Source organism: Juglans microcarpa x Juglans regia, chromosome 1S (assembly GCF_004785595.1).
Source record: "Juglans microcarpa x Juglans regia isolate MS1-56 chromosome 1S, Jm3101_v1.0, whole genome shotgun sequence".
In the NCBI taxonomy this organism is placed as follows: Eukaryota; Viridiplantae; Streptophyta; class Magnoliopsida; order Fagales; family Juglandaceae; genus Juglans; species Juglans microcarpa x Juglans regia.
This window is the reverse complement of record NC_054595.1, coordinates 25,712,549-25,732,430: the sequence shown is the minus strand read 5'-3', so window position 1 is coordinate 25,732,430 and position 19,882 is coordinate 25,712,549. Positions and strand designations below refer to the sequence as shown.

The 19,882-nt window shown below is 35.9% G+C and overlaps 4 protein-coding genes and 1 pseudogene across 9 annotated transcripts; all 5 read right to left on the bottom strand.

The window, feature by feature from the left end:
- Positions 1 to 344: 344 nt before the first annotated feature.
- LOC121247457 lies at positions 345 to 701 on the bottom strand. Its single transcript, XM_041145803.1, has one exon. The coding sequence runs from the start codon at positions 699 to 701 to the stop codon at positions 345 to 347; it is 357 nt and encodes a 118-aa protein (XP_041001737.1).
- Positions 702 to 4,005: 3,304 nt separating this feature from the next.
- On the bottom strand, positions 4,006 to 4,743 carry LOC121247720. Its single transcript, XM_041146136.1, has 2 exons — positions 4,341 to 4,743; positions 4,006 to 4,191 (listed from the first exon to the last, which is right to left on the bottom strand). The coding sequence occupies exons 1-2, from the start codon at positions 4,681 to 4,683 to the stop codon at positions 4,133 to 4,135; spliced, it is 402 nt and encodes a 133-aa protein (XP_041002070.1). The 5' UTR covers positions 4,684 to 4,743; the 3' UTR covers positions 4,006 to 4,132.
- A 473-nt stretch (positions 4,744 to 5,216) lies between these two features.
- On the bottom strand, positions 5,217 to 8,125 carry LOC121247719 (CASP-like protein 3A1). The gene is made up of 3 exons (XM_041146135.1): positions 7,815 to 8,125; positions 6,872 to 7,007; positions 5,217 to 5,704 (listed from the first exon to the last, which is right to left on the bottom strand). Exons 1-3 carry the CDS (start codon positions 8,090 to 8,092, stop codon positions 5,489 to 5,491), a joined length of 630 nt encoding a protein of 209 aa, XP_041002069.1. The 5' UTR covers positions 8,093 to 8,125; the 3' UTR covers positions 5,217 to 5,488.
- A 1,284-nt stretch (positions 8,126 to 9,409) lies between these two features.
- On the bottom strand, positions 9,410 to 13,546 carry LOC121247717 (nuclear pore complex protein NUP35-like). 6 transcript variants are annotated; one of them, XM_041146132.1, is made up of 5 exons: positions 13,097 to 13,546; positions 12,653 to 12,788; positions 11,513 to 12,114; positions 10,393 to 10,504; positions 9,410 to 10,072 (listed from the first exon to the last, which is right to left on the bottom strand). In XM_041146132.1, exons 3-5 carry the CDS (start codon positions 12,082 to 12,084, stop codon positions 9,761 to 9,763), a joined length of 996 nt encoding a protein of 331 aa, XP_041002066.1. In that variant the 5' UTR covers positions 12,085 to 12,114; positions 12,653 to 12,788; positions 13,097 to 13,546; the 3' UTR covers positions 9,410 to 9,760. The 6 variants fall into 6 exon arrangements, with proteins under 6 accessions (XP_041002066.1, XP_041002067.1, XP_041002068.1 ...); XM_041146133.1 differs by having other exon boundaries at positions 12,653 to 12,753; XM_041146134.1 differs by having other exon boundaries at positions 12,653 to 12,738.
- A 4,235-nt stretch (positions 13,547 to 17,781) lies between these two features.
- On the bottom strand, positions 17,782 to 19,555 carry LOC121247716 (annotated as a pseudogene).
- Between the last annotated feature and the right edge of the window lie 327 nt (positions 19,556 to 19,882).

The window sequence follows — 19,882 nt, the reverse complement described above, 5'->3', positions numbered from 1 at the left end:
ATATTTTCAGTTAAGCAGAACTTGGTTAATGTAGGCCACAAATAGGAATAAACCAAACTGGAATTAACATGTTCTTGTCTCGTTCCTTTACGAACCACGGGTAAAATCTGTCAAAAATCTCCGTCGAAAACAACAACCTTTCCACTGAATGTTACATCCGAATCATTGATGTCTCATAGCATTTTATCTAATGCTTCTATGTGTTGTTTTCTTGTCATTGGAGTGTCATCCCATATTATTAATTTTGCTGCACGAAGTAGGTTTGCCTGGGTACTTTGTTTGCTGATACAACACGTGCTTCTTTTGTCAGTATCAAGTGGAAGCTTGAAACGTGAGTGTGCCGTTCAACCTCCCAAAATAATAAATGCGGCAATGCCTAATGAAGCAGTTGCAAGTGCTACCAATTTTCTTGATCGTACTGTTGCGAGAAATGCCTTGTATAAGAATGTTTTCCCTGTCCCACCCGGGGCATCTACAAAGAATGCAGCATTTTGGTTTGCAAATACTTTTTCCAGCACTCCATTATAGACATGCTTTTGTTTACTATTAAGAGATTCTGATGCGGCAATATCTTCTTCTAGAATTTCAACAGCCAATTCATCATCGATTTCTCTAGAATGAAATTTTTTTTCATCAAAACAGATGTCGCCATCAAGAAGATTGTAGGAATTAATGTATTTACCAATCATTTCAACTTCCATTCTTCTTTCATTATCCTATAATGTGGAATTAGGTGATTAGAAATTATTTATTATATTTTACTTGTAAATTTATCATCTAATGTCACATCATAAAGTGATAGAAAGATAATGTGAGTTGAGATGATGAATAGATTTTTTCAATTCAACATGCACTTCACTGCTGTTTATAATGACCGGCGCTGATCTCAAAAAATGATCACTCAATATTACTTCTACACGAGAGGATGCAAGAAATTAATTATATGTAAACTAATATTATAATCCTTTACCAGAATTTCACACGTGAATAATATTGAAATTTTATTATTTTCAATCACACATGATCGAATAATATAAAATTTTATATTTATTCTCCATCACACTGAATAATATTGAATTTAATTTATTAATCTCAATCCCACTTAATAATATTGGGACATATTTTAACAGGGTTGGGTAGCTGTCCACCCTACCCCTCATCTACAGCCCCTAGCGGGGGCGGGTGGTGGGGAGGACCCAACTCCGCCCTCATTTTTTCAGTCCTGCCCCCGCTTACATTTATATATATGTATATATATATTATATAAACATAAATATATATTTATACTTTACAAATTGTATATTTATAAATATATATTACAATTTATTAGACTTGTTCATAAAATATGTATTGGTAAATTTAAAAATTATATAGTTTAAAAAGTAATACACTATAATTTACACAAAATATGTACTAGCAAATTTAAAAATTACATAGTTTTTAAATTGTAGTCATATTTACAAAATTTAAATTTATAATTTGGATCTAAAAATGTATTTTTAATTACTTTTAGACTTAGATATAATTTTTAAACCTAGTATTTTTAATTATTTACAATCACATTGGATAGAATCATATTTCTTCACCCTCTATCTGTCACTTTCCGTTATTCATCCTTAATTCCCTGCGTCATTTGTATTAATATCATCCATTCAATTCATGAGGATCTGAACCGGATCATGCCATGATGCATGCATGAAAAAACATTAATTTAATTGAAGGATATATATATATTTATATATAGAGTTAATTCTTTCTCATAAAGGCAGTTTACACACACACACACACACACAAAAAAAAAAAAAAAGGAAATGGGAGCAGTCTCGTAAAGTAAAATGAGCTCTTTAAATTAATGTATTAGCATGGAAAGTTATTTATCACACTTCTAATTTCTGAACTTTTTGGAGTTATTTTCTTTTTCCTAAAAAAACTTGGACATTAATTGAGAGAGACAATGCATAAAATGAGTTGAGTTTCACAATATTCATAGTACGTCGAATGAGTGAATTTATCGGACATAATTAAATGTGAAACTAACTTTAATTTGTGTGTATATATATATATATATATATATATATATATTTCTCACTCTAAACCTTAAGGGACTCCAAAGGATCGAAATTGTTTAGTTTAATTATATATCCATCCTTTGAAGCATCATGTAGTTTGTGATTATAATGAATGATCAGGTTGTTACGTACATCAGTGAAGATATTTCGAAAAGCGTCTTAATATTCAAAGAGTTTTGCCAACAAGGGGTGACTTTTTTTAAAAAAAAAAATTCTGGCTGGGGTAAGGCGAATAATATTTTAGGAATTAATGCAAGTGATAATAACAGCCTGGATTTACAATAATTTTGAGTTCAAAATGAATATATCTAGACAGTAAAATGACTGTTTGAGTTATTTGTGATAAAAATAATTATTTACAATTAGAATGAACTCATTTTAATAAAAAAAAGAGTAATGCTAGAGAAAAGCTACTGTAGCAGTGCACACTTTGCACTCACTACATAGTTACTTTTAGTTCTCTACTTTTTTTATTTTAGACTTGGAAAATGTGTAGTTTAGATAATGTCACATCATGTGTGTAAAATGGTTACTTCTAACAGTGGCTTCTATCTATATTTATTCTAAAAAAAATAAGAATTATTTTTGTTGCAAATAATTGACTACATAAATAATACGTAAGTTCTATTAGTAAATGATATTATTTATTTTAAATACGCAACTCAATAATATATCCATGTCATTACACTTTTGTTTCGAGAACACTAAGTGACATGCTGCATTTAGTTTCTCTTTTAAAAGAAGCCACATTAATTAATTCTTGGTCATTATAAAGGCAAATCAAGAGAGATTGTTATATTGAATAAAGAGTTAGTCTACATACAGTTCTCAAATAGGGATTGTTCATGCAAGCCTGTTTAAAACAAATTTAAAATTACAATAATATTTTTTTTTAAATGTTAATTTTTTTCCTTTTACTCTAATTCATCAATGAGATTATACACGCAGTCTCCCACTTAAGACTGTAGATAAAATTTTTCTTGAGTAAATTGAGTCAGATCTTTTAAACCCAATATTATTTAGTGGGATTGAGATTAATATTAAAATTTAACATTATTTGGTATGATTAAGAACAAATATAGACTTTTACTTTATTCAATGTGTGATTAAGAATAATAAGATTTCGAAATCTTATTATTCTTAAGTGACATTAATATTATTCATGTGTGAATTCCAATAAAGGATTATTATATGGGGTATCTTCTTTATTATTAGTTTACATATATATAATTTCTATCGATACCATGTGAAACTATTACTTTTGTTTTTAAAAAAATGATGGTACTCTAATTTTATTGATAGCCATCACTTTTGGCAGAAGAAAACCGTAGTTACAATCAGACATCCGGGATTACAAATAAACATAAAGACCAAAATCCAGGTATCAAAAAATCAAAAGATCCAATCACAAACTAAGAAAGCTAAAAAATTACAAATCAAATAGAAAGAACAACCCTAAGAAACCAAAAACTTAGGCCGATGAACAAATGTAATTTTAATTATTTGTATTATATTTTTTTAAACACTTCCGATCCTCCGCAGAAGTATTGACTCATTTTTTCCGGATCAGCATTTACTTATTAACACCGGTGAAGTGTTCAATAACTCAATGGCCTTTATCATGTGTTTCATCATGCATGTATTAGGAACTCCTCAGAGAAACTTCTCACGGCACGTACATTAATATATATGACCAGCCAAAAGATTTTGAAACTGCTGATAAGTTACCCATTTTGGCCAGTTGGTAATCTAGGGATGGATTGCCAAGATGGCCAGATTATCCAGTTTTTGTTCATTACTTCTGAATATCAATCATCTTGTAGAGGTTGGGGAATGAAATATACTGAACATTTATCCTGCATGCACTCACTCGAATAACAAGTAATTTATTGATAGCTAAATAGCGCAGAACATGAACAAGAAAATAGGATTTAAAATTTTTAATTCCAAGCAATCTTCCACATCAGTACTACTATTGGAAGCATTAAATAACATTTATATTAGATCCATCTCATTGTTTCAAGTTTTATTATAAGTAAATGTTGAACAGCTAGCAGTACATGCTAACGATGCTTCTTGCACTTTTCGAAGCAGGCTTCCACATTTCCTCCAACTGCATGATCTGCCACGGTAAAAAAACATGATGGTTTAAGGATTTTTTTCTAACAAGATATGCAAAATACGATACATACATATATATATATATATATATATATATATTGAGGATTTTCTTCAATATATAGTCTCAATGAATATATATTTATTATTTACCTGAGGCAAGCTGCCTGATGGGCATGGAGTCAGCACAAGCAAAGGTACAAGTATAGATGGCATGATCTGTGAGAGGGCCGTCATTGCAATGTTTCTTACAAAGTTCTAAACAAGCCGCATAATGCTGTGGGACATGTTGAAACACCCAACACTTTGTAGGACACGTTTCAACACAATCAGAACCTGGAGGTGTCTTGCCCTCGTCTCCAGGTAGGGAAGCGACAGAAGCCATTGCTGCTTCTCCTGTCGAGGAAGAAGACTCTTCCTCTTCATGAGCTTGCGCTACCAGTACTAGCAGTACAAGCATAGCTAAGTACACCACTACAACAACTCTTCTCATCATGCTTGCTGTTTGATCTCTTCCTCTCTTTGGAGTTTTCTTTGACTTGAATGCAGAAGTACCCCAATTTATAGACTATGGGCCGTTTCCTTTGTGACATTGAATGAACAGCAATAAATGAAAATTGAAGTTATGGGCATCTGTGGAGATTTCATTAATCCACATAATTAATTGAGTGTTTTAACTCTTTTAATGCATCATCATTCATTAAGATTGTGGAAGAAACGTACAAAGTAATTATGGAAACGAAATAACTCGATTACTTGGTTTTAATGTTAGGCTTAGTTACTTGCAGTAAAAAAGTCTTGTTAAAAATTGAACGGAGGAGATATATTTATATATTTGCCACTACCAATATCATCCATTAATTCAATTCAGAATCTGAAGCCGGATCTTGGGTATGACGGCCAAACAGCACGGGAATTGAAGCACACAATTAAACCGAAGCTAAAAGAAAGTACTGTCAAAGCTGGACAATAGAATTGGATATGGTTTGAAAACCTCAAATCTGCATCATCATGTACACCTATATTGACAAATTAAAGCTTTCACAAACTGGATTATTCATCCCATGCCATACGGCCAGTTTCATCATCACAAACCTTTTGGCATGATGTAGACACTATTCATCCCCATCCTTCCTCACAAAGAGCACCAAGTGTGCCCTCGACTACAACATATAGTTTTCAAGTACGAAAATATTGATCATTTTGAAGTAACAATGATGTAGACACTATTTTCTAGAAGCCATATATTTTATAGAGGATGCATAACAACATCGCTCGAGTGTGTGGATAATCGAGGTGATTCAGTTATTGGACAGCCAAATTACATCCTGGACAGCAGATGCGGCAAGCAAGATGCAGCTGAAGAAAGTGAAGGCTATTGAGATGGCGACATGGTCACAGAAGCTATGCAAAGGCTTACAGAAGTTTGGTAAAGCCGTATGTCGGATTCCTGTGCGATTCAAGTTGGTCACCCCTGTTGCAGCTGATGCAGCACTCACTATGGCATACGCAAATGCCTGCAGCAGCAAACTAATTATCATGCCCTTGGAAACAGTAACGAGCCTAAAGTGGATTCCAATTTCTGGAAGGCCTGAACATGATTTTCTTAATAGAGGAGATTTAAATCAAAGGCTAGAGCCATATTAATTATGCAACTGAAACAGTTATAATGCAACAAAACCATGGATACAAATCAATTCAAGGCTACTTACGAATGATAGGAGAAATTGCTAGAAATGTCCTAATCCTCAGCCACAAAATTGTCTGGTTTAGAGAAGTGAGTCAAACTAGGCATGCATGTATGTTATGGATTGCAGTCAAGTTCAGTTGGTCTACCGCACCTTTTGTGGAGCAACTACGGAAAATGTAGACCACCTTTGTGTGACAGGACGCATGGGACTCAGAGGAGAGTGGTGAAGTTAAGAAGCTGAGTGGATGCTTAATAATGTCAAGGGTATAAACCAAAGAAGCAGAGTGGTGAGGCTATTCTTGGCAGCAACCATTTATGCCCTTTGGAAGGAACGGAACTCTGGGTTCAATGGAGGCAACTCTCAGAAGTTGATTCTGGTTTGACATGTTAGGCGATGCTAGATCTAAAATGAACCTGCTTCAATGCTACCGGGGCTCATAGGAGGGCATTAGCCTTACTGGAGAAGCTAGCGGGGCTTTGGAGCGAGTGTCCTTGTGTTGTCTTGAACTATATATACTACTTTGCTTTCTTTTGTAATGCTACCGGTACAAGTTCCAACCTTTGTGGTGGTGGTCAATATTAGCGGTTTGTGTTCATGTGGTAAAGTCTGGAATTTGTGGATTTTGGCATGTGGTCTTACCGGGCGCACAGGTTATATATATATTTTTAGGTGGTTGAAGAGATATGCAGGGGCTGCCTGGAATGTGGCATTTTCTTGGCTGCCGTGTGTATTTGCTGCCTGTTAATGATGTGATCGTTTTATCTGTTTCCGCCCTGTGGATGTGGTCTCCATTGTGACCATGTTCTATGGCAGTGACTGTATATGAGCTATATGTTGCGTCCTTTAATGGCTTGTATTTTGTTCCACTCCACATGTGGGGTTTTCTTGCCAGATATGCAAGTGTTCTGCCCACTCGGAAGTGCAGTTCGTTTATGAAAATATTACTTAAACCTTACCTTACCCAGAGAGATAAAGAGAGCAACAGTACTTCACCTGATCCGCAGCAAAAATAAGCCATGCATGGTTTCTTGAGAGTATCACTGGTGACTTCCTCAGCAGGCTTGACGCGCTAATGAGTAGCTGCAGCAAGGAGTGAGCTGCAACAGCTGCCGAAATTACAACTACATACCTGCCACCACCCCCAGCGCTAACATCAGTTTAAAACCCTTACAATTAATTTCGAAACGCGAAACTCCAGTAGAGGACAGAGATGGAAATTCCATAAGATCCAGCCCAACAAAAACAAATCAAATCCAATCATTCACGGGTCTGATTCTATTTATTTGGATGCCGTGAAGCTGGAAAAAGAGGATTCCCCGAACGTGTTACATTAGAAGCGCCAAATAACACCAGGGCAATTACGTCCACATCATTTTCAACGGAATTCTAGTAAGCCAACAAATCAAACCAAGATGACAACTCGCTTTATCCGGTCAAGTATTTTTTGGGTGAAAAGGCTAGTGAAGTGGGCAAACCGAAATGCGAATTAAGACATTATAATTATAAAAGAATATTAAGAAAATGAAAAAAAAAAAAAAATTGTATGTTGAAGTTAAAACCAGGATGCTCTGTTTGGCTAGTAAGAAAATGGAGTTAAATTCGAATCATTTGGGACCCATTAAAAGAAAAGCCTCCGCCCATCACTCACTCTGTGTCTACCGAAACACCCAAATGCCAAAATACATTTGTATAGGAGAAAAAAGGTGTTCTTTTTCTTTTTCCTTTTCCTTACTATCATGTTGGGACCCAAACCGGAAAGGGAGCGGGAAAAAACAGAGTAGATTATAGTACATTCTCCAGAATCCATTTCCGTCAGTTTCCTCACGTTTCTCAGCTACCAAACAAAGCTTTCAACGACAAAAACAACAATGATATGTGATATAATATATATATATATATATAATTACATGAGTAATACTATGGCAGGCAGGCTTACTCGAAGGAGTGAGAGAAAGACCACTTGGAGTAAATGGGGAGTTGGAAGCCATAGATAGAGACGGTACTGGCCTCCTTGGCCGTGACCATGAACGACAGGGCAGCCACCGAGGTCAACATGCACAGCAGCCTGAGAACAAGGTGCCCCAGGTCGGACCTCCAGAGCACCACCGAACCCTTCCTTTGAGACGACCTCGTCTCCACGAGAGGCCCACTCATCATCCTCCCACTCTCCACCGAGGAAACCTTCACTTCCGGCGTCTTTTGGTTACTCACCATTGTATCAGTGTGCACTCGTGGGCGTGGGCGTGGGCGTGTCTCTAGAAAAAAGGTGTATTATATCTAGAGAAATTATATACGCAAGCTTTACACCACACAATTTTATTTAATTAATACATAATTTGTCACTTTTATCATTCTATTTAAACATACATATTTAAGTATTAAAATAGAAGAAAAAAAAATAAAGAACATATTAATTAGATAAATGTGTATGATGAAAACTTTTAGATAGAATTTCTTTAAAATCTATATTGGAAGGCATACATTATAGTCTATGCCTTTCTTTATACTTTTATAGAGTATTCAAATTTAATGTGTCAGAACCGTAAACTTGGAATTCACCTAAAGCTAATTATTATAAAAGAAAATACATTCAAATTCTTTATAACAATGATTCAATATCACACCTTGCAAACCTATTTTTAGAACAGCCAAGGAAGGAGTATTGTGGACATACATACACACTCCCATGACATGAAATTCATAACTCTAAAAAAAAAGTATTAAATTGAATATAAATACCTATTTTTACTACCATTAAGTGAAAGCGATAAATACTGCAAACAATAAACCAAGATTTGGGGTTTGTTTTGATTTCACGTTTATCATTATTAATTGATTAATCAAAGTGTCAAGGTGTCCGTGCCTCTATGTGATAAAAGCCCGTGAGTGAACAGTGTCATGGAATTGATGCTTTGTTTGGTTTGGTTTAGTTCAGTTTTCTTTTTCTTCTTCTTTTTTTTTTTTTTTTGGAGTTGAGTTAATTTGTTAATGTTTCGTTTACATTCAAAACTCACATCAATTCATTCCAACTTATCTCATTTCATCATTACAACTTTTTCAAATTCTCACACAAAATATAATAAACAATTCAACTTTTTCAAATCACAAAATAACTTTTCTAAATTCTCGCACAAAATATAATAAATAATTCAACTTTTATTCTATTATTCACAAAACATCTAAACTCATCTATGAATCACAACCCCTCCTTATCATAATTTCTTGTTTCACACAGAAAAGATAGTGTTCCACGTGAATTGCCATTCAAAATTAGAATAAAGCATCGGCATTTCATGACAAATGATATCTTATTTTAATGCTAATCAAGACTTTCTTATTTCTCGAAAACATTACTATGAACATATTCAGAAGACAACTTACTCTCGTCAACATTTGGTGGTGTCATCAGGCGTCAGAAATTCTGAATCTGAGATGTATTTAATGTGAGGAAAAAGATGTATAATTTTTTTAATCTATAATTTAGTTGTAAATAATATTTTCCTTAATAAGCTTTTCATTTTACGAGCTAAATTTCAAACAAATATTTCCTATGTTATATTTCATTGTCCCTTTGCCTGTACAATTCAACAACCTACTACATTGGTAGGAAGATACACAAACACATAAATCAACCTCAGATATTCACATGCTAAGGCATCTTGTTGCTTTCACATTACAACTTTCCAGATGGCATAAGTCGGATATCAACCTCGAACTAAATGGTACTTTCAATCTTGCACCATTTCAACAAAAAACCAAACATTTCTCGATGGGAGGGACTAAAAAAAAAAGTGCTTCAAGCTTACAAGTGCTAAAACTCTATTCTGTATGTTAAATTACCTGCGACGTTGCACATAAATGGCTAAAAGACTGTTGGCCCGCCTAAACTCCAAACATCAAATCCATGATTTTGGAGGCCAAAGATTTTGTTGGGGAAGCAATGGCCCCTCTGCACTGCCGTGCACTGGTATTGCCATTTTGAAGATGGTAAGGACGAGTAAGGGCCTTTGATGTGTTCAGGTCCAAGGATTTTGAGGATGGTGAAGTAGGTGGTAAGGTCATGAGTCCCTGATTGCTAAGCCTTTCATCCAAAGCCTGGCGTTGCATCGGATCCAATGTCTTGACACCAACAATTAGTACCCCATTAATTTGCATGCCATTTTTGCTGAGAGCCTTCTGAGCATCAAATTGATTCTGCACCGACAAAAACAACAAAATCAGTACATACTTTGTCCAAACTCCAAACATCAGAAAGAATAGGAGAAGGCCACAAATGGGTCAAGACAAAACAATTATGAAGCAGCTATCATCTTCTGAGTTCAAGTCTCAATTTGGCATACACTTCTAATCAGTAGGACGGACAAGAAGGCTTTTCAAATTTACAGCGTAATAGTAACGTCAAAGGCCCAAAGAAAAAGATGGAATAAAGAGATTGCTGGTGTTTTATTACCACATCTATCCAACTTGCAATGACAGGAAAAAACACAAAAAACCAAACAAAGAACCAAACAAACCTGATACAGAATGTGCATCCAGTTGGCATATCTTGGACCGGGAACATGTTTCAAAATCACACCACACTTTTCAAACTCCCTCAATACTAGGTTTGTATCAGCTGGGGAAAACCTGGAAAAGGAAAAAGAAACAGTATTATAAAACTACAATATCATAAATGAATAAATAAGCACATTTCGTATATTTACATGGTTGATTACTAAGGAATATGACAAATAAAGCTTCAAAGAGTTTATGACTCAAGTAAGATGCATCTATGCAGACCTAGAAGCTTCAAGCTGTAGAACCTTATGTTTCAAAGCTGGAAAACACCATAAGGGATCTTCAACCTTTAAACTACTCTATTATGTATACGGAAATTAGAAGCCCCAAAGATGCTTCAATGAGCATCAAATAGTCAGTCAACTAATGAGCCACTTACCACCAAAATGTTTATTCACCAACATCCAGCTCATAACCCTATATCCATGTCCTTCACCTTCATTTTGAGACCACAACTATTCAAGCCTTCTATTGCCTGGGGTAGAGATATATAAACCCCATCAGCCTATTTCCATTCACTTTAAGACAAGGCGGCTACTTAATATAAGATCAACAGCATGAAAAATACTGTATAAGATAAAGAAGAGAACACCATATATACAAATTTCAATTGGTTGCCCATTTAAAAAAAGAAGAAGAAGAAGAAGACAAAAGCACTTGTGTTACCCCTATAACTTAAATAGCGTTGCAGAGAACCATCCTACAAGTGCTTGTAATGCATAATAATTATGCCATAATTGGATCTCCTTATGTAATTTATTGCACAAGATATAAAGTATTCAATAAACAAAGTGTAGGCACATAACTCAGTAATCACAATCTTCACAAGAAGGTTTGGCAAACAATAAATGTAAATCTCCCATAAGAAGCAATGCTCACAGTATGAATAATGTCAAACTTTTTTTATATTCCAACGTGTCAAACTTCCAACACTGCAAAGCAATGTTTCCTAAAACTTTCCATTGATACCACCCTTTGAAGAGCCTTGAGCAGAGCAGGGATGAGGAAAGATTAAAGACAAATAATATATAGGCATAATCATTAAAATAAAAAAGAAAAGAAAGGTTAAAAATATACCCATAAACGGTAACCCATTCTTCCACATTGAGATTCCATGTGGGTGAGCAACTCCTCTGCATCTCCGGTCTTGCAACTTCCCTTGGCGGCGGAAGTGTGATCAAAGCACCAGGCTGAACCACACCCTCAACAGGTGAACTCTTTCCTTTCTCATCTTGCTCTCTACCACTCTTTGCAGATGACCACCAACTCAAACCAGCAGAACTCTGTTGGTTTTGCTGTGGACCCGTCAGGGCATAAGAAGTGCTTGTCTCTGATTTGGTTTTCCCTGAAGTCAAAAAATTCTGACCAGAACTTTGGATCGGAGTTCTGGGGTCCGATTTGACTTCTGGAGACATTGGGTAATTTGGAATCCCAGATTCAGGAGAAAAATCTGAGCGGTCTTCCAAGGTGTAAACAGGAGGAGGCGGAAGATCTGACCCGGCAAAGTTCTCACGCCATAGAGCAGATACTGCAGCTGCCTGGCCTGGACTTGAAAACTTCCCTCTCCTGGCAGAAACAGGAGATGCCAAATCTTGGAAAAACAATGACTGTCTCCCAGATCTGGGAGTTTTCTGTACTGTGGTGCTCATCTTAGGATATTTTAAATTGAAACACACTATCTGCAAACTGATAATGAACTTATTACCCACTGTTTAGTTTCCAAGAAATTACTAAGAGGAACATATTCAAGTAGTACAAAATAAAGTTTTCAGTAAAATTCAGTGGCGTAGTTCATTCCACAGGTCAAATGGGTCAAAATTAGAGAATTATGAAGTCCATTCTCAGAATAAAAATAGATACTATCAAATAATCTATTTTCTTTTCATTTCAGCATTTTCTCAGCAATAAGGCATACCATAAATTGAACAAGGACTGCTCGAAGATTTGTTGAAAGAGGTGAAAAACCGTCTAAGAAAATACAGCTTATACGGCTAAACTTCACTGATAACTAATTGAAATCTTCACTAAAAAATTCTCAAATAAAGCAACATTTCTTGGCAATTGATCCGTTTATTTTGCATGAAGTGGCAGAGAACAAACTAACTACAACTAACCAAATTGCCATTAGCATTTATTTTATTTTATTTTTTCAGAAACCATAGCGAGTGCAATAAAAACCAAGCAATAAGCATATAAAAAGAATAGACCTTAAGATACCTGTGGTTTGTGAAAGTAGCTAAGTATTAGATGCGCAAAGCCAGGCTCTTGAAGCTAAAATCCCTCAATAATGCACAGAAGTTGAACTGCAGAATATAAGCCTATAGAAAATTTAAGAAATCCCTCTGTTTGGTAGCTAAAAGAACGAATAAAAAACAAGATTAGCAATTTAGAACCTAAGAACACTCCACTCAGTAGCTAAGCAGAGGACTCATTATCAGAGCAAAATAAATTTATAATCTACAACTTTTGTCCTCTGTTTGGTCGCCAGGAAAACCAATAAATGAATGACAAATCACCTCAAATAAACGAAATCATGTATACTAATTAAGGCTAGTGAAACTTCGGAAGTTCAGAATTGCAATAAAAGGAATCCAAATTCACGTTTAAATTCGCGTCTCCCGTTTTCTCGGCAACCGAACAGAAATGAGAGAGAGAGAGTACCTGGCCAGACTGGAGGACTGAGCTCTGATAGATCGATTGGGGTTTCAGGTTTCTGAAATCCCAAACCTCAATCCAATTAAAATTTGATCTTCGATATTTATAAAGAGTATGTCCGAGATGACGTAAATACCCAACGTCCTCTTACATTTTGGTCTTCAGCTGTTCGCTACCATTAAGGTTACTTTTGTCCCCTTGTAATCTTTTTTGGGAAAAAACAAAATCTTTTCAGGTTATGTTCGTTTTCACATGCCTAGAAAAGGATGGATTGTTTCCACTCAGCATATTAATAGACGTGAGATTCATCACTGCCAACTGCTCGATCCTAATTGCCTTATAATCTGATCATGACAATTCCATCTTCCGTGTTTGCATGAACTAAATAAAAAATGGTCAAATTCTTTTGAACAACCCATTGCCATCCCAGTTTCTAGCATGTATACATGCAGTCGGAGATGATCATTGGAAACAGACAGAGATACCGAATCGAAGCTTATTGAGATGATATAGCATTATTCATCAACCCTTATAAGGTATTAAGGTTCCCCCATAATGACTTGATTAGTACCTTATCACAAGAAAATTAATTTAATTTAATTTGCAGCTTCTACCTCTCGATCGAAATGAACTGATACTTATGGTGCGCATGCAGCAGTACTAGACACCTCTCATGCAGGAAAATTGCCATGGGATAATGAAATAGTTTTATTGCGAATTATGATAATCTTTCCATATGATTATTGTATATACATTATAAGAATGATGATCATGAGCACCAAACAACATATATAACAAGAAGTTTCAAAAAAAAAAAGGGGGCGGTGAGGGGTGGCCCTCAGCCTCACTTAATCCGGGGATTCTGCATCATTTTCTGTAGTGCAGGCGCACAGGCAAGATCTTCCAATGATGTGAACCTTCATCTCCTTGCCCCCAACAGGCTGATCATGAAGCTGCTGCTTTTCCCCTCCCGTTTTTCTCTCTGCCTGATCATGATAATTTACTGGAATCAATGGCCTCGATTCCTATATACATTGACATAAGCATCAGCATGCATGCAAGCATGTTAGCACGGTTACAAAGTTAGAATAACACTTGGAAGCATTAATATAGTAGTTTGCTTGGACTTCATTCAGACCTCATTAAAGCGCACCTGATCAGTGAATAGGGCGGATGCTTCATTTGGTTCCATCCTTTGAACAACATCTGCAGCCACTTCCTGCAGTACAAAATGGCAAAAGGCTGGTGTCAGATCATCAAGTACATTATTCAAATCAAGACGATATTGTCTAACGTAATAAGAATTGAGATGAAAGTTTATTTTATTTTATTTTATTTTTAAAAAGTGATATTTTACGTACCCTGGCGTGGTTAAGTTGCAGTTGATTCAAGGTCTTGGGCTCCATTTCAATGGAGCAACGGATGTTGTTAGCCATATATAGCACAGAAACCCAAGCTCTTAATAAAAAGAATAATTGGGTAGCAAGTGCAGGTTGCCAGTACTCTTACTACTGTTATTGTCACTGCCTTAATTCAACTAATTCATAGATTTGTCTATGTGTGTGTGTGTGTATATATATATATATATATATATATAGCCACAACGAACAGGCAATTAATGACATGATTTTATATATTTTGGTCACGGATCGAATCACTTGACTTTTAAGTGCATGCATGGAGAAGCTAGCTAGCTAGAGGTTATATGAATAGAGCATTTTGCTCAAGTACTCTGCCTAGCTCATTCATTCGCATCCCGTGCAATATCTCTGTACAAATCTCATTCATGTCACTTCTACTTTAAACTGCAAAAGCAACTACGTACGTACACAATCACGGATTGAAATCTTTTTCAGGGTAGGATCGAGGAACAACATTTATAATATTAGCTGTAGATTTGGTGAAACAGCAACCTTGATAGACGTTGTTTATATCATTCTGATTGGTGAGATCAGCTAAAGCTGGCGAGTATATATATATATATATATATCTATATGGACCTGATTGGGAGGTTCAGTACTACTGAGCTGACTATATATGTCATGTCTATCAAATAAGTTTGGAATATACAAAATCAGTAGTACTGGCCTGCTGCTTTAGGATCATTACATATCTACCCATATGGGCCCACCATGGCCCATCAAATATTATATGGCAAAATTAATGCATCATCCTCACTCTCATATCTCTCAAATTCGAAATTTTTCTTCAATTAATTACGCTGCAAAGTACGTATATACCACAATATATATATATATATATATATAGAGGCAACCAAACGAGAAACCATGATGATTCAAGAGATGCAGGAAGTCGTAGTCAACACAAAGGGTGGTGGGAGGGGACAAGACCCATCTCATCTTCTTATCAAATAACATGGGAATTAATAATCCCTAGACAACCAACAGCTAGCAATGACATTATTGTCAAATTTTGGATACATTTTCCGAAACATATACGAGAATAATAATAATAATAATAATAATAGCCGTTACGTAGTAGTGCATGTGCTAGCTTCCATCATCCACATGATGCATGCATGCCTATATAGCTCGTATCACATGTGCTGCATATACACTCTGCTCCCATGCATATTACAGCACACCAACAACATTAATGTACATACATGATTATCCTTCTGCGTACGTACGTACTTTCCCTTTAATTTGAAGTATTGTACGCTAGCTGTATTGCTGCGTACGTTTGCATGAAGTAGTACCAAGAGAAATACAGTTAAAGTTTTGCATTCGCAGTTTAATTCTAATTTACTACTCGGATTGTATTTATATAAATAATTCAAAATATAACAATTAGCCAACTAAGGTGTCCCAACTATCTCTTATCTCATATATATTGGAGTGGCGAAACGTACAGCGCCCTTTGGGTGGTCGGCCACCCTAAAGGGTCATTTCTTTTTTCAAAGAGTAGGAAGGGGCAGCCAGAGTAGCTTCCTCCTCTAAACGTGACCATAAAGGCCCCCACTCATTGTGACATATTCAGTTTGAGCTATAGTTACTGATCCCGAATGGAGCTAGCCCGTCACCACAATCCCACTAAGATGCCAGCATGCAAAAGTTTCCAAGACTTTGGTTCTTAAATTTTATTAAGACAAGTCGTTTCACACCTTGACCTTAGACAAGAGAGGGAAGAACAATCCCCTAACCTTTACCAACTTGCTACCATGCACCGTAGTCCTTAAAAGGGCCATTTGAATATATTGTTTTCACGTTTATCTTTTTATTTATTTATTATTTTAATTTTAATTTATTTACTAATAAGGCACCTAATTAGATTATTAGTGGAAGATTCATATAATATTGCCACATCACTCTATTAATTAATTATAACTAAAGCTTAGTTTTTAATTTAGTAACAATATTCTTAAGAGAAAATATATTTACAACCATGAATTATGCAACCGTCGCGTAATTGTTTTGAAAAAAATGAATAAAATATGAAGATTCACATGAAAAAAATAATTTTTTAATAGTGAACTACACTCTTTTTCAAAACAATTATACGATATTTTTATATTTCACGGTTGTATATTTCCTTAATAACCATCTCAATCCGCGATCAACTCCTTTTTCTTTCTTAATTAAATATTTTCGTCGACTCTTTTCAATTTCAGAATAGGTAATTAATTTCCATTTTGTACACAGTCCAATTGAAAAGCTGCCATTTCGCGTAAGACCCAAAAAAGGCATACACCATTAGAATTCGGTTTTGAGCAAGGAAAAACAACCACGTAAAATTAAGAGATTGCAAAACCATACACGAGTATATAAACAGTACTAGCTAAAACAATCAGATTTTGCAATAATATAAAACTTGACTGACTATGATCGCCCTGGTTTGATTCACAACCTAGCAGAAAGGATATAATCGAAATGACTAGGTAACTACATAATATAAGAGTGGACCCCATGGAATATCAAATGTCTAGGAATGAGTGGACAGTTTTGTGTGACCATGTCACCCTCAAAACATTAATTAATCCAATTAATTAATTAAATCCCTTTTCTTTATTTATCACTCCCCCACATCACATGACCCTATGTATACCATTTACCTTTTTTTTAAAAAAAATAAAATTTAATTGGCTCTCTTTCTTTCCCTCTCGATCTCTCCCCTCACATTGGTGTCATGAATATTATTTAACGCACTTTCAGGTGGATGGTACGTACAGAAGACGATTTATGATTTGAGTTACCTAAAAAGCATAAAATCCAACTCGATTTTATTTTATGGGCACTGAAACCCATGTTCTTCCCTCTGCTCGATTTCGTTTTGTTCCCTAGCTTTCATCACCCCCCAGCGTTTGGTCCTCTTCATTCATGATTAAAAGCGTTCTCATCAGCCATGATTATTAAACAGCCTTAAAGTAGCATTTTCCATTACTATTTTACATTTCTTTCTTACTTTTTTTTCTTCTTTTATAAGTAACATTTTACAGATGTGTAAAATTTGAGATTTTTAAAATAAATAAGTAAATCTGAAATTTATATAAAAAATTTACTCTCCAATTTCCACCGATATTTCTATCTAGAAAATGTAAAACATATATAGGAAGGAATCATTTGATTCGAAATTTGTCAAAATTCGCCCAAATAAGCAAATTCAAAAACGGTTTTGAATTCTACAACGAAATGAACACTTTCTGCCAACCTCCCCGCATTTTTTTATTTTCTAATTTTTTTTTTTCTCTTGGCAAAACAAAAAAACAAAAAAAAACTAGATGTTACTTCAAAGTTGTAAAAATTAAATTAACCACGCTAGATCAAATGCCTAAAATCGGGCCCACTATAATGATGGATCAAGTAATCATCATGACTACCGTTGGGAACACCAAAAATTGAACTTCGGCTAAAAAACTGTTGGTGCTGAGCTCTTTGCAACTCTTTCTGCCTCCTCAATTCCAATACCTTCCGATGCGAATTGGAGTGCTTTGCCGAAATAAAAGTTGGACTGGCGGCGGGCCGATACTCGGGCACTAGCCGACCCGATTTATACCGGACTCCACAAGCGTTACAAAGGGTTTTGGGTCCCATGGGCCCAGTCCGCCACTGCGGGGTCTTTTCTGACGCACAGTGTACACACTTGCGTCCCGAAGAGAAGTCCGGCTCGTTTTGTTTGTTTGTCTCCTTTTCATTAGACGGCGTCGGATGTGGGGAATCAGGGGTTGGTGGTTTTTGGTTTGGCGTGTCAAGTTCGGATGGGTTGGTGAGGTGGAGGAGGCGCGTGGACCAGTCGCAAGGGGGTGCGCGTGAGCGCTTGCTTCGGGCCTTACCGGGGAGTGGAGTTTCGGGCTGGAAAAAGGGGGCGGTTCGGGGAGGAAGCGTTTCGGAGGAGGAGGAAGCTTCGGGCGTCTGAGGTTTCGTGGCGATGGTAGTGAGACCTGAAAGGAAGTGGAAGGCTTGGAGGTCATGTTGGGCAGAGAACGAGTCATCCACAAAGTTCGATAGCCATTCCAGCTCTGCCAACTCCTCGTGCTGTAATAATACAAAAAGCACCAAAACCGAAATTAATATCCATTATAAGAATAACATACTTGATTCGTACTTGAACAATCTCATGCACTTAACGCAGAAAACTGAATTTTGCTCGAACGAGAATGCAATACATTTTTATTTGAGTGATGCTACGTGTATTTATATTTTTATTTATATGATTATTTTTAATTTTTAATTTTTAATTTTATATAAGTTTTTTTTCATAAGATTTTCTCAAATTCATTTAAGAAGAAAATGAGAACTTTTTTAAAATATAGAAATTCCACTTTGGAAACGCAGTCTTGACCTTTGGAAACTGAATACCAGAACCGTAACGATGAGTCGATGACAAGAAGTTATGAATAAATTAGAAAAATATTTTGAGGTTAACAGAACAATCTGCGGGAAAATAGTGGAGTTAACTCTGATCAAATTGGTTGAAAGCTTAAGCACGTGAACTAAAAATCGGAAGAGCGCTAGGACTGGTAGAATAATTCAATTTTGTTCTACTGCGTGACACGATGAATTACCGGAACGCAGAGTTCGCTGGAGTACTGAGAATCACCAAAACTCCGGGAGCTAATGTTGCCGTAGATCAACTGAGGTCCCTTAGCTGAATTGCAGCTGTCGACAGCGGTTACGATGGTAGAATCGTTAGAATTCCCAGTGACATTGTCGAAGAGACCGTCGGTCATCACGGCGTCTTCGTTGGAAAAGTCCAGGAGGTCGTCAACGGTGAAGTGGTCTCCTGGCTTCTGTTTTTTCCGGCGAGAATGGGGAGGCTCCCGCGCTGAAGCAGCCTCCCATAAATAGCTCTGGCACTTCCATCGTTCTAAATATTTGTATGAGAGAGAGAGAGAGAGAGATAGATATTTGTGTCTGAGAGCCGAGAGGTCGTGTCTGAGAAAGCGAGAACGCAGGCGGTGGGGTTTTGAGGAGGAAAGAGAGGGGTATGTGTGCAAATTTGATAAAATTGGAGCATCTTCTTACATGCAGCTGCAGAGAGGTACGAATTAAATAAATAATGGAGAGGTGACTTGCAAGGTCTGTAAAGTTATTATTATTATTATTATTATTATTATTATTAATTAAATAAATTTAACTGTTTTTTTATCATGAAAAACTGGTAGTAAAAACTAAAAACTATATATATTTCCAAATTAAATTATTTGAATTACCATGCAGTACTTTTTACTTTTTATGAATTTATTTTCGATGATTAAGTGGATATTTATTGGCAATATGTCCTCTGCATTTTCTACACGTATTTAGATTTGGTTCCAAAGGGTGTTCAAGTAAT

What these genes read in the sequence shown, in the direction of transcription:
- LOC121247457 (XM_041145803.1), bottom strand. Translation starts at nt 701, where the DNA reads ATGGAAGTTGAAATGATTGGTAAATACATTAATTCCTACAATCTTCTT.
- LOC121247720 (XM_041146136.1), bottom strand. Translation starts at nt 4,683, where the DNA reads ATGATGAGAAGAGTTGTTGTAGTGGTGTACTTAGCTATGCTTGTACTG. An exon ending in CATCAGGCAGCTTGCCTCAG is followed by an intron (nt 4,192 to 4,340) that starts GTAAATAATAAA and finishes TTACCGTGGCAG; the next exon opens with ATCATGCAGTTGGAGGAAAT.
- LOC121247719 (XM_041146135.1), bottom strand. Translation starts at nt 8,092, where the DNA reads ATGGTGAGTAACCAAAAGACGCCGGAAGTGAAGGTTTCCTCGGTGGAG. An exon ending in TCTTTCTCTCACTCCTTCGA is followed by an intron (nt 7,008 to 7,814) that starts GTAAGCCTGCCT and finishes GGGTGGTGGCAG; the next exon opens with GTATGTAGTTGTAATTTCGG. An exon ending in TTATTTTTGCTGCGGATCAG is followed by an intron (nt 5,705 to 6,871) that starts GTGAAGTACTGT and finishes TTGCTGCTGCAG; the next exon opens with GCATTTGCGTATGCCATAGT.
- LOC121247717 (XM_041146132.1), bottom strand. Translation starts at nt 12,084, where the DNA reads ATGAGCACCACAGTACAGAAAACTCCCAGATCTGGGAGACAGTCATTG. An exon ending in GAATGGGTTACCGTTTATGG is followed by an intron (nt 10,505 to 11,512) that starts GTATATTTTTAA and finishes TTCCTTTTCCAG; the next exon opens with GTTTTCCCCAGCTGATACAA. An exon ending in GGATGCACATTCTGTATCAG is followed by an intron (nt 10,073 to 10,392) that starts GTTTGTTTGGTT and finishes TTGTCGGTGCAG; the next exon opens with AATCAATTTGATGCTCAGAA.